Below are 11,025 nucleotides of genomic sequence, written 5' to 3' on the forward strand. Positions count from 1 at the left end.
GTTGGTAGCTACTAGTGTTATTTAATGAATCTAAATTAAGTGTGAAAAGCCACGCGCGCACGTTCCAGATGCCAGATGTTGCTGATATCTACCATAAAAGCTAGGGCAGGCAGAGAATATGTCCATCATTCCAGAAAGTTCTGCCAACCAGTGTGGAGCCCTTTCTCCTTGCCTAAGGCTCAGGGCACCCTGCAGCAGGTGGAAACCCTGGGTGAAGCTGTCAGTGGGGGCCTGGCAGGGAGAGAGGGGGCACCAGGCCCCAGCCCAGCGAGGACAGGATGGAACTGGAGCCACAGCCCTCGCCTCCCAGAGCCCCTGCCGCAGTTCGTTCTGCGCTCTTATTAACCTTGTGGGATCTCAGTGTCCTTGGTTCTAGAAGGTGCTCTCAGTCCAGATCTGTTCACAGCCTGGCTGACTCCACTCTTCCCATTCCAGTACACTGCGGTTCCAGACCTCTACTTTGAGAACGCCATGCGCTTTTTCAACTTCTCCTGGAGGGTGACTGCTGACCAGCTGAGGAAAGCACCCAACAGAGACCAGTGAGTACCGGCCCTGCCAGAAGTGCCCCCCACCCCATCCCCTCTCCCCACCCCCTGACTCTCCCCCCTCCCCCCCACCCCCCCACCCTCCACCCCCGCCGCAAGGCTCCCCACAGCCACACGCTGCCATGCCCTGGGCTGACAGGAACTGTCCTGAGTGCCCTCAGAGGTGAAAGGTCAAAGTAGGGCCCAGCCAGGGGCTGGGCTGAACCCAAGTCTGTGCCCCTCCATGCCCAAACCCGTTGGCACAGGAAGCCTGGCAATGGTCCCAGCTCCACTGAGTCAGCATTCAGCACCTTCATTATCAAAAAATAGAATAGAAGGAGCTGGCTCCAGGGCCACCATGCAGATCAGACCTGAGAACTGAGGCAGGCCAGGCCCCCTGAGAGGAGGCCCTAGGCAGGGGCCCCACCAGCTCTAGTTCTCTCTCTTTTATTTTTTAAGATGTGGTCTTACTCTTTTACCCAGGCTGTCCCTCCAGCTCCTGGGCTAAAATGACCCTCCTGCTTAGCCTCCCCAGTGTCATGTATCTCAGTGGTAAAGTGCTTACTTAGTATCTGCAAGGCCCTGGGCCCAGACTCAAAAACAAACAAAAAATGGCCAGGATTGGTAGCATATGCCTTTAATCCTAGCACTCTGGAAACTGAAACAGGAGGAGAGAAATTGTGGCTAGCCTGGACTGTATAGTACATTGTAGACCACCTGGACTATATAGATTGTATGAGACCTTGTCTTAAGGACAGGAAGGAAAACCAGTTCCCTCAGGGGGAAAAATAAACAAAAAACAAAACAAAACAAAAAACCCAGCTGTAGTGAGCCCAGAAATGAATACAGCTCAGACTAAACTCAATTCCTAAAACTTCCTACAGAATTGGAGGTAAAAGAAACTTTTCACTGTTTTTGGCGCCCCCTGGTGGACAACAGGTCCAAGTTTGCCATTTTCACCCAGTGTACAGACAGAAGGTGGTGTTTTATCTTCACAACATGGTACAGGCATGCTGCCAGGTTTTTTTCGTTTGTTTGTTTTTTAATGTTTGCAGCCGGGTGCCGGAGACTTACACGGGTAATCCAAGCTACTCAGGAGGCTGAGATCTGAGGATCGCAGTTCAAAGGAAAGTCCGTGAGAGTCTTATCTCCAATAAACCACTCAGAAAACCAGAAGTGGCACTGTGGCTCAAGTGGTAGAGCGCTTGCCTTGAGCTGAAGAGCACAGGGACAGCACGCAAGCCCAGAGTTGCCCCACAACCGACAAAAAAAGAAAAATGTTTGCAGTACTAAGTTTTGAACTCAGGTCTTGTGCTTGCTAAGAAGGCAATGTAGCACTTGAGCCATGGCTCCAGGCCTTTTTCTTCTGCTTGTTTTAGGCCTTTTGTTTGTTTATTTGTTACAAGCCAGACTAGACTACAGTCTTCCTATTTATGTGCTGGGATGATAGGCATTTGCCATAGTCTAGCTTTTTCTGTTGAGGTAGAGTCTCATAGATATTCCTCTCCCCCTCCTCACCTCAGCGTCCTCAGGAGCTATGGTCACAAGTGTGAGCCACCACACAAAGCTTGAGATTTTAATTTTCTTCTTCTTTTTTTTTTCTGCTGGTCCTGGTGCTTGAACTCAGAGCCCGGGCATTGTCCCTGACTTTCATTTTGCTTAAGGCTAGGACCTTACTACTGAGCCATAGCTCCAATTCCAATTTGTTTGGTAGGAATCTCACGGTCTTTCCTGTCCAGGCTGGCTTTGAACTGCAATCCTCAGATCTCAGCCTCCTGAGTAGCTAGAATTAACAGGTATGAGCCAATGGCACCCAGTGAGATTTTGTTTTATTTTTTGTTGGTCCTGAGGCTTGAACTCAGGGCCTGGTCCCTGAACTGTTTTTTTCCTCAATGCTAGCACTGTACCACTTTGAGCCACCACTTCACTTCCAGTTTTCTTGGTAGTTAATTGGAGATAAGAGTCTCAGGAACTTTCCTGTCTGGGCTGGCTTTGAATTGCAATCCCCAGCTCTCAGCCTCCTGAGTAGCTAGAATTAACAGGCATGAGCCACTGGCACAAAGCGAAATCTACATTTTTCAGCTTCTTGATTCAGGTCCCTGAGGTATGGCCATCTTTGCCGCCCAGTGGTGCTGAGCCTGCCGCCCTCATGTGTCTCCCCCTTCCCCCGTCATGTGCCTGGCTGCAGGTGGAGCATGACCCCGCCCATGGTGAATGCCTACTATTCACCCACCAAGAACGAGATTGTGTTTCCAGCTGGGATCCTGCAGGCGCCCTTCTACACCCGCTCCTCACCCAAGTATGCTGCCAGCCCTGCCCCAGCCCAGCCCCAGACCCACAGCTCGCCATTCCCTGAGCCATCTGGTGGCCAGGCAACCTGGGATTGTGTGAAAAGGCGCAGAAGAAAGCTTCCTCGTCCCTTGCCCTTCCCACAGGGGCCTCTTGGCTCTAGCAGCCCCTCACTGCAGGGCACTGGGTGGAGTTGAGAGTCCCATTGGGGAAAATGCTGCTCCTGACCTTATTTAAAGACATCGGGGGAGTTGGGGAGCAGAAGGGATGCTGTCCTACCAGTGAAAGCCACACAGCCCTGGGTTGGGTCCCCAGCTGGAGGTGGGGTGACTGCCACTGGGGTGCGTGGGGTCTGCAGAGCTGCCAATCCCCTGCTTGGTGCCCAGTGGGCACAGCTCACGTTAGCTGACTTAGGGGCCGCAGCCCTGCAGATCCTGGTGCAGCTCTGCTGCATGTCAGGCCCTGGAGGCAAGGCTCATACCACTGGACAAGAGACCCAGCCCGCTGGGGAATTGGGGGGGTGTCATCCTCACCTTTGTGCACTAACCCCCCCCAACCTCCAGGGCCTTAAACTTCGGTGGCATCGGTGTCGTCGTGGGCCATGAACTGACTCATGCGTTCGATGATCAAGGTACAGGTGCATGGGGTCCCCTTAAAGCCCACCAGCTCCTGGCCCCTGCCCCTATTCCCTGGTCCTTTTGCTTCTAAGGGTGTTAGCTTTGGAGACAGAAGGATCAGAGTTCAAGTCCTGGGTCTGCCATCAGCAAGTCCTTCTCCAAGCCTTGTCTGTAAAAGGGGTGTGGCTGTGCCACAGGGTGTTCGGGGGACTGCATGAGAGCCCTCAGGTGCCGGTATGCCTTTCTCCCCCCATTCCAGAGACCTCTCTGGTCTGTCCACAGTTAGAGTCAAAATCAGGCCCTCCTTACTAGCAATGTCCACACTTCTTGCTGCCTGCCTTGGGGATTCCTCAGGCAAGAGGAGGAGGCAGAGAACACGGGGATGGGGGGGTCTCTGCCCATGTGGCCTGGGGCAGGGGTGAGGGGAGGAGAGCTGGGGATGCGAGCATGGGTCCCTGCCCAGCAGGCCGGGAGTATGACAAGGATGGGAACCTCCGGCCCTGGTGGAAGAACTCCTCGGTGGAGGCCTTCAAGCGGCAGACAGAGTGCATGGTAGGCCAGTACAGCAACTACAGCGTGAATGGGGAGCCTGTGAACGGCCGCCACACCCTCGGGGAGAACATCGCCGACAACGGGGGCCTCAAGGCCGCCTACCGGGTGCGTGCTCCCCACCGTCAGCCCTGCACACACCTCAGCCTCCTCATCCCGGAAATGGGCGGGCAAGACAGATGGAAAGCTGACTGGGAAAGAAGTGGGCTTCCTGCCCCAAGCCTGCCTGCTTGAGGCCTAGGGAAGGGCCAAGCTGGCTCCTGCAGAGCCTGCCTGCTCTCACCTGTGCGGGGAATGCCACCACCATGTCAGGCAGCAGAGGGTGAAGGAGAGAGGAGGTAGCAGATACAAGGTCAGTTCCAGCTTCCTGGGTCTCCACGTTTGGCTGAGACTGTGCCATTAGACTGCTAGGAAAATGAGACCCGATGGCTCAGCAGCCCTTAGAGATGTCAGCCGAACTGGGCAAGAGGGAAGGCGGGAGCAGAGAAGAGAGGGCTGTGTCCCAGCCGTAGGAGCAGAAATGCTATCTGGCAGGGTTGTGCAGGCCTGCCTGTGAGCAGGGTTGGCGTTCTCGACAACTCCACCAAGTTCTGCCTTTCTCTCGCTTCAGGCCTACCAGAACTGGGTGAAGAAGAATGGGGCTGAGCAGACGTTACCCACCCTGGGGCTCACCAACAACCAGCTCTTCTTCCTGGGGTTTGCACAGGTGAGTGTGCTAAGAGAAAGTGCCAAACACAGGTTCCTTCTGCCACCAGACTAGCCCAAGAGCTCTGGAGCCAAAAGGCAGCGTGCCTTACATGGATGCTTCCTGAGCTCAGACTGTCCACAGTTCAAGTCCTCACCAGCCTGTGAGGAAGCGAGCTTCCTGTCATGGGTAGATGCAAGGAAAGGCCAGGAACACTAATAGAGAGATTCTGCATCTGGTAGCTGGAGAAGAAGGTGACCACTAAGGCCCCCTTTGATTCTAGGGTTCTAGACATTTTTTTCTTTTGGGGGTCAGTACTGAGGTTTGAACTCAAAGTCTTCTGTTTGCTATACCTGATCCACTTAGTCACACACCCCCAGCCCTGTTTTTCAGGGTTTGTTGTTTTTGTTTTCTTTTAAGTTGGTACTAGGGCTGGAACTCAGGGCCTGAGTACTGTTCCTTAGCTTTTTTGCTTAAGTCTAGCACTCTAATACTTGAGCCTAGCTCTGGTTCCAGCTTTTTGGTGGTAAGTTGGAGGTAAGAGTCTCATGGACTTACCTGCCCAGGCTGATTTTGAACCATGATCCTCAAACCCCAGTCTCCTGAGTAGCTAGGATTACAGGCTTGAGTACCATTGCCCAGCTATTCAAGGATTATTTTTATGAGTTGCTTCCTACCACAAAGCACACCTAAGCTATGATCTACCAACTTTAGGCTTTTTCCATAATTACTGGGATCACCTGCACATGCTACCATATCTAGCTTCCTTCCATGGAGACAAAGTCTTACAGACTATTGCTCAAGCTGGTCTTAAACCACAGTACTCCATCCTCAGCCTCCTAAGTTATTGCATTTTTGTGTGTGGCAGTACTAGAGTTTGAATTCATGACATCATGATTGCTCAGTTTTCTGGCTTGATACTAGAACTATTTGAGTCATGCTTTTCTGCTACTTAATCAGAGATGGAGTTTCTTACACTTTTCTGCCCAGACTGGCCTCAAACCTAGATCTTCCAGAACTCAGACTCCTGAGCAACTAGGATTTCAGATGTCAACCACCAGCACCCAGCAGGGTTTAGAAATTTCATAAATATAGGGCTGGGAAGTTGGCTCAGTGGTAGAGTGCTTGCCTTGAATGCATGAAGCCCTGGGTTCGATTCCTGAGCACCACATAAACAGCAAACGCTGGGAGTGGCTCTATGGCTCAAGAGGTAGAGTGCTAGCCTGAGCTGAAGAGCTCAGGGTCAGCACCCAGGCCCAGAGTTCAAGACCCACAACTGACAAAGTAAATAAATAAATATAAAGTATGCCAGGTTGTCCCCTGAGTTGGCATCTAGCCAATAGCTTTCTGTGGGTGCCCAGAGCCAGCAGGTCATTAGATAAGTGTCCTGTCTAGCAAATGAGAAGTCTGGATGAAACCCACAGATTTCAAAGTGGTGTTTAGGTAGAATCCCTGGTCTAGATGGAATCCTGTGCAGAGGTGTCCCACTCAGAGCTCCTCCTTTCTGACCCCCTGGGGTCCCATAGGTGGTGGCTTATCCTGCTTCTCTTGTCATGGACACAGTCGACAGCCTCAGGACTGCTGGTGACCTCAGCCCCTCCCCATTGTTCCCTTAAAGGTCTGGTGCTCTGTCCGAACGCCCGAAAGCTCCCACGAAGGCCTCATCACCGACCCCCACAGCCCCTCCCGCTTCAGGGTCATCGGCTCCCTCTCCAACTCCAAGGAGTTCTCTGAACACTTCCGCTGCCCGCCCGGCTCTCCCATGAACCCTCATCACAAATGTGAAGTCTGGTAAGGGACGAAGCTTCGAGAGCCATGATGGAGGAGAAGGAGGAGCTGAGGACCCCTGGGCAGGGCTGTTGAGTTCAGCTCCCCTTCTAGCCCCAGGGCATGGTCCACCCCTTGGCCACCAGAGCCCTCTTCCCTGCACTGGAGGGTTTACAGCCGGCACCTAGCTTGTGATGGAGGTTCTTAACCCAAGATTTGGCCCCCTGAGAACACCATGGTCCCCAGTGGGCTGGTACCAACTCTGGCCAGCATTCAGGTGTCAGGCTCACCAGGCCTGCGCCTCGCACCAACAAGGGTAATGGGACATAGCCCCCTGCCTACATTCAATGCCACATATACCAGAATGCCACTGTGTCAAATGCTTTAAAGATATATTTTTGGGGAAACTATTTTTTAAACATTGTGGAATACACTGGAAATCTTCAGGGAAAAAAATGCATTTAAAACACTTTTTTTTTAAGGAAAGGATTGGTATATTTATTATATTGTGTTTTTTTTTTTTTTCTAAGTAACCTGTGGACAAAGGAAGCCCCACTGACCCTGCTCTGAGGCTGGGACCCTAGGCCACTGAGCAGGACCCCATATTGAGAGCTGTGCCAGCCCTTGTGGCATGGTACTGCAGCCAGGGCATTGCTCAGCAGTCACCCATGCAAACAGAGGGGGACAGGGCAGGCAGAGAGCCTAGTCACAGCCGTGACCCATCTGGGCTCACCTACCTGTGCCCCCACCGTCCAGCGTCCAGCAGCACTGACAGTGGTGGCAGAATGAGACCAAATCAGGGCCCTCCACATAAACTGGGGACCCCTGGGTCCCTCCGATCTAGACCACAGAAGCTCTCAGAGCAGACTCTGCCATGAGACACTGTCCTACTGTCCATTGATGCCCTCTTCCAGCCCCTCCTCTTTTGGCCACCCCATGACCATTCCAGGGACTTTCCCTCGCAGTAGCACTCACTCCCCCATCCTGAAGTGGTCTGCCTGGATGGCCTCTCCCCCAAGGTAAAGAGAAGAGCGAACAGCTCGCATTTCCTCCAAGGCCCGTGTCCTCCCCCGAGCTCCGGGCCCCATCACCGGCCTGACTCCTAGGACCGGTTTTCTTTTAGTGCCTTATTTGAGGCTCCGGCCCCTGGGCTCCATCAGTGAGGTGGCCCTTGGCCTCCTCAGTGGAGTCCCCAAATGTCCTGATGGGAACCCAAGGCCATACTCCCAATCCTGGTGCCCCCAGGACTACCCTACACCACCCCCAAAGCTCTAGCTTTCAGGGCAATAGCTCCAGATATCAAAAATCAAGAACCACTGCCCTCACCCTGGGCTCCAGTCACTGGTTTCTGGGGTTGGATCAAGACAGCACTTGTGCCAGGCACTGGTGACTCACACCTGTAATCCTAGCTTCTCAGGAGGCTGAGATCTAAGAGGATCATGGTTCAAAGCCAGCCCGACAGGGAAGTCCATGAGACTCTTGGCTCCAATTAGCTGCCAGAAAACCAGAAGTGGTGCTGTGGCCTTGAGCAAAAAGAGTTCAGGGACAGCACACAGGCCCCGAGTTCAAGCCCCAGGACTGACCAAAAATAAATAAAGACAGCACTGGTGGCTGGATAGACTCTCTCCAGAGGTCGTCTTATCCTGAGGAAGCTGTGGGCACACAGCTCCACAACCCAGTCTGGGCTTCAGCATGTGGGGACCAGGAATGTCTTCCATTCCCTGAGGCCAGAGCTTCTCCAGCAGGGGGTGCTTGCCGTAGTCCTTCACCCCTGCAGCCAAACAGCCCACCCAGTGCCCACAGCGCATGCCCCTCACCCAAGAAGTCAAAGTCCTCCATCCCCCAAAAAGCACAGCCGATGTGCTAGCAATGGCCTGGCTCTGGATGAGGCTCTGGTTCCCCGCATGCAAGTTCAAGCCAGGTAGCTCCAGGAGAAGCTAAGACAGGACCCAGAAAGGAGCTGGAGCCACGCACTGCCACACTACAGTGGGCCCTCTGCCCCCCTTTGGACAAGCAGTCCTGGAAAAGGACAGGCCACTATCCAGACTCAGGTGTCCTGTAAGGAAACAGGAGGACCCCCCCCCTCCCCCGCTGCTCAGGGCCAATGGGAAGGCAGGGGAAGGGAAGGGGAGGGGAGGGAAAGAGCAGGAAGGGGAGGAGAGGGCCTAGGCCCAGCAGGGATGGGTGTTTGCAGAGGCAGCACTACTCTCCGCTGCGCCTCCCCTCTGGGGCTAGGAGCCAAAAGGCCGGCTTCTCTGAGGGCACATGGACTTGGGGTTTAGAGCTGGGAATGTATTTTTTTGTATTACTATGTTTCGTGCTACTGTAGCTTTGGTGTGGCACTGTTGAAATTAAAATAAAGTACTTGTACCAAGGGCCCCATGTCTGTTCTTGTGTGACATTTGTGTGCGCTCCCCCTGCTGGTGAAAACAGTGCATAGCATGGCCTGACAGGCCACCTAGTAAAAATGTCTCCCCCTTCTGCAAAGGACTTGACAGATCTCAAATATTTGGACAGGGCAGGCAGCAGTTGGGAAGTTCAAAGGAAGAGCCCCTCCTTGGATTTTGACTAGATTTCCCCCTCTACCTGGACTGTTTGCCCCTTGGCTTTTCTGCCTGATTTCTAACTCTGTCAAAGCCCACAAATCAGAGATCAGTGCCAGCCAATGCCAGCTGATCCATCCAGTTCTGCATCCCAGAAGCAGGGAAGTAGCTGCAGGGTGATCTTGAACCCCCACTGGACTAGGCATAGGAACTTGGCCTCTATAAGCCCTCATTCTGATGGACCACCAGACCCTTTGGGTTTCCGGCAATAGTGTCAGTTCAGAGCCAGTGTCCTGCAGTCTCTGGTCCCATTACTTCCTGTTCCCCAACACAGTCCCTCTGACAAATAACCCCAGAGCCCTTGGGGAAAATTCTGGACAATGTCTAGGAGTTTCTGAGGCCACAGCTCTCTGTTGTAGTGAGTTAAGTTAGCATCTATTCACTATGTCTAGAACCTACTTGCCAGAATTTAGTGGCTTGTTCATCCTTATCTCTGAGGATGCCCTGGTCTATAAACTGATGCTGGGTCTCTCACTGAAACCCTTCTACTGAGTACTGTTGTCTGCTGTTCACTCCCCAGAGTAGGTGCCTTCTCCTGGGCTAGGCTAAGTACTGCTACTTGATCCTTTTGTCCCTTGATACACTGAGGGAATCCAGATCAATGGGAAATTCAGCAGTTCCCACAGCAATCACTGAACTAAAGGGAAAAGAGCACAGAGCTCTTTAAGGTGGCTCACAAGTGCATTCATCTCGGCCCTGAGAGGTGTGTCCTCTGACCCTTCCAGGTGGGTAAGGCGGTCTTTCATGACAGATCCACTCTGAGAGTCCAACCCTAAGCCTTTGGATCTCTTCTTTGCGGTACAGCAAGGCAGTTGTGGGGTTTCAGCTTCATTCAGTGTGTGTCACCTTTGGACCCATGTGTCCTGCAATCAATCAAACAGTTATGCACCTTTCAGTCCCTTGAGCTAAAACTGAGTTCAGGCTTTCACACCTACTCCGCCGAGAATGGCAAACATTTGTTTTCCTCTTTTTGTGGTGCTGGGGATCAAACCCAGGTAAATATGCCAGGCAAGTGCTCTACCACTGAGCCCAGTGCACATTGTCTGTAGGGACCAGTAAGTAAATGGTTTTCATCTTTGCACATCCCTCAGGTTTGCTCTTGGAGTATCAAAGCAGTCACAGACATAGGCAAATGAAAGAGTATGTGCCAATAAAATGTTCCTTATGAATACTGAAACTTGAATTTATTAGAGCTTTCATGTGTCATGAAGTATGATTATTTAGTATTTATTTCGGTGGCACTGAGGTTTGAATTCAGGGTCTTGCACACACTTGTTTGTTCAGCTGGTGCTCTACCACTTGAACCACACCTCTTGCCCAGTTTTTTGGCTGGTTCTTTTGAAGATGAGAGTTTCCCAGACTTTTCTGTTCAGGCTGGTCTGGAATTCTAGTAGCTAGAATTGTAAGCTTGAGCCACTGGCACGTAGTTTTCTCTCTCTTTTTCCTTTGTGTATATGCACTGGGATGGAACCTAGGGTTTTGCACATGCTAAGTGCATGCTCTATCATGAATTATAGCCCTAGTCCTATCAGTCTGTTTTCAAGTTTACTAATGCCTCTGCTTTGATGTCTGCTCTTGAGCTACACAAAGCATTTCTTTTCATTCCCATGCTGGGTTTTCCAATTTCTAATTTCCATTTGACAATTAGCGTTCCCATCCCCGACTGACTTACTCATCTGTTTACGCTCTTGGCTCACCTTTTCCATTAGCCCCTTCCACATATGATAATGACTATCTAAACCCCTGCTATGGCCTCTTTCTTTTCTTTTTTTTGCCTCTTTTCTAATGCCACTTAGGGTTTCCATCTGAGAGGGGAGATGAGGGAAAGAAAAGGGAGCTGTTAAGGAGATAGGGATTAAAAACCGGCAGAGCGGCCAGGTGCTGGTGGCTCACGCCTGTAATCCTGGCTACTCAGGAGGCTGAGATCTGAGGATTGTGGTTCAAAGGAAAGTCCAATAAGCCACTCAGAAAACCTGAAGTGCTGCTGTGGC

The 11,025-nt window shown here is 52.1% G+C and overlaps 1 protein-coding gene across 3 annotated transcripts in view; it reads left to right on the forward strand.

Annotated features, from left to right (window-relative positions):
- The window catches only part of Ece1 (endothelin converting enzyme 1), a 98,850-nt gene extending 90,041 nt beyond the window's left edge, over window positions 1–8,809 (forward strand). For all 3 annotated transcript variants that reach the window (XM_070037716.1, XM_070037715.1, XM_070037717.1), the window contains 6 exons: window positions 436–539; window positions 2,713–2,823; window positions 3,377–3,444; window positions 3,897–4,087; window positions 4,590–4,685; window positions 6,283–8,809. In XM_070037716.1, the coding sequence (XP_069893817.1) occupies window positions 436–539; window positions 2,713–2,823; window positions 3,377–3,444; window positions 3,897–4,087; window positions 4,590–4,685; window positions 6,283–6,459 (747 nt within the window). In that variant the 3' untranslated portion in view covers window positions 6,460–8,809. The remainder of the gene's footprint in view (window positions 1–435; window positions 540–2,712; window positions 2,824–3,376; window positions 3,445–3,896; window positions 4,088–4,589; window positions 4,686–6,282) is intronic.
- The last annotated feature ends 2,216 nt before the right edge of the window (window positions 8,810–11,025 follow it).

Source organism: Dipodomys merriami, unplaced genomic scaffold (assembly GCF_024711535.1).
Source record: "Dipodomys merriami isolate MVZ:Mamm:240054 unplaced genomic scaffold, mDipMer1.0.p SCAF_28, whole genome shotgun sequence".
In the NCBI taxonomy this organism is placed as follows: domain Eukaryota; kingdom Metazoa; phylum Chordata; class Mammalia; order Rodentia; family Heteromyidae; genus Dipodomys; species Dipodomys merriami.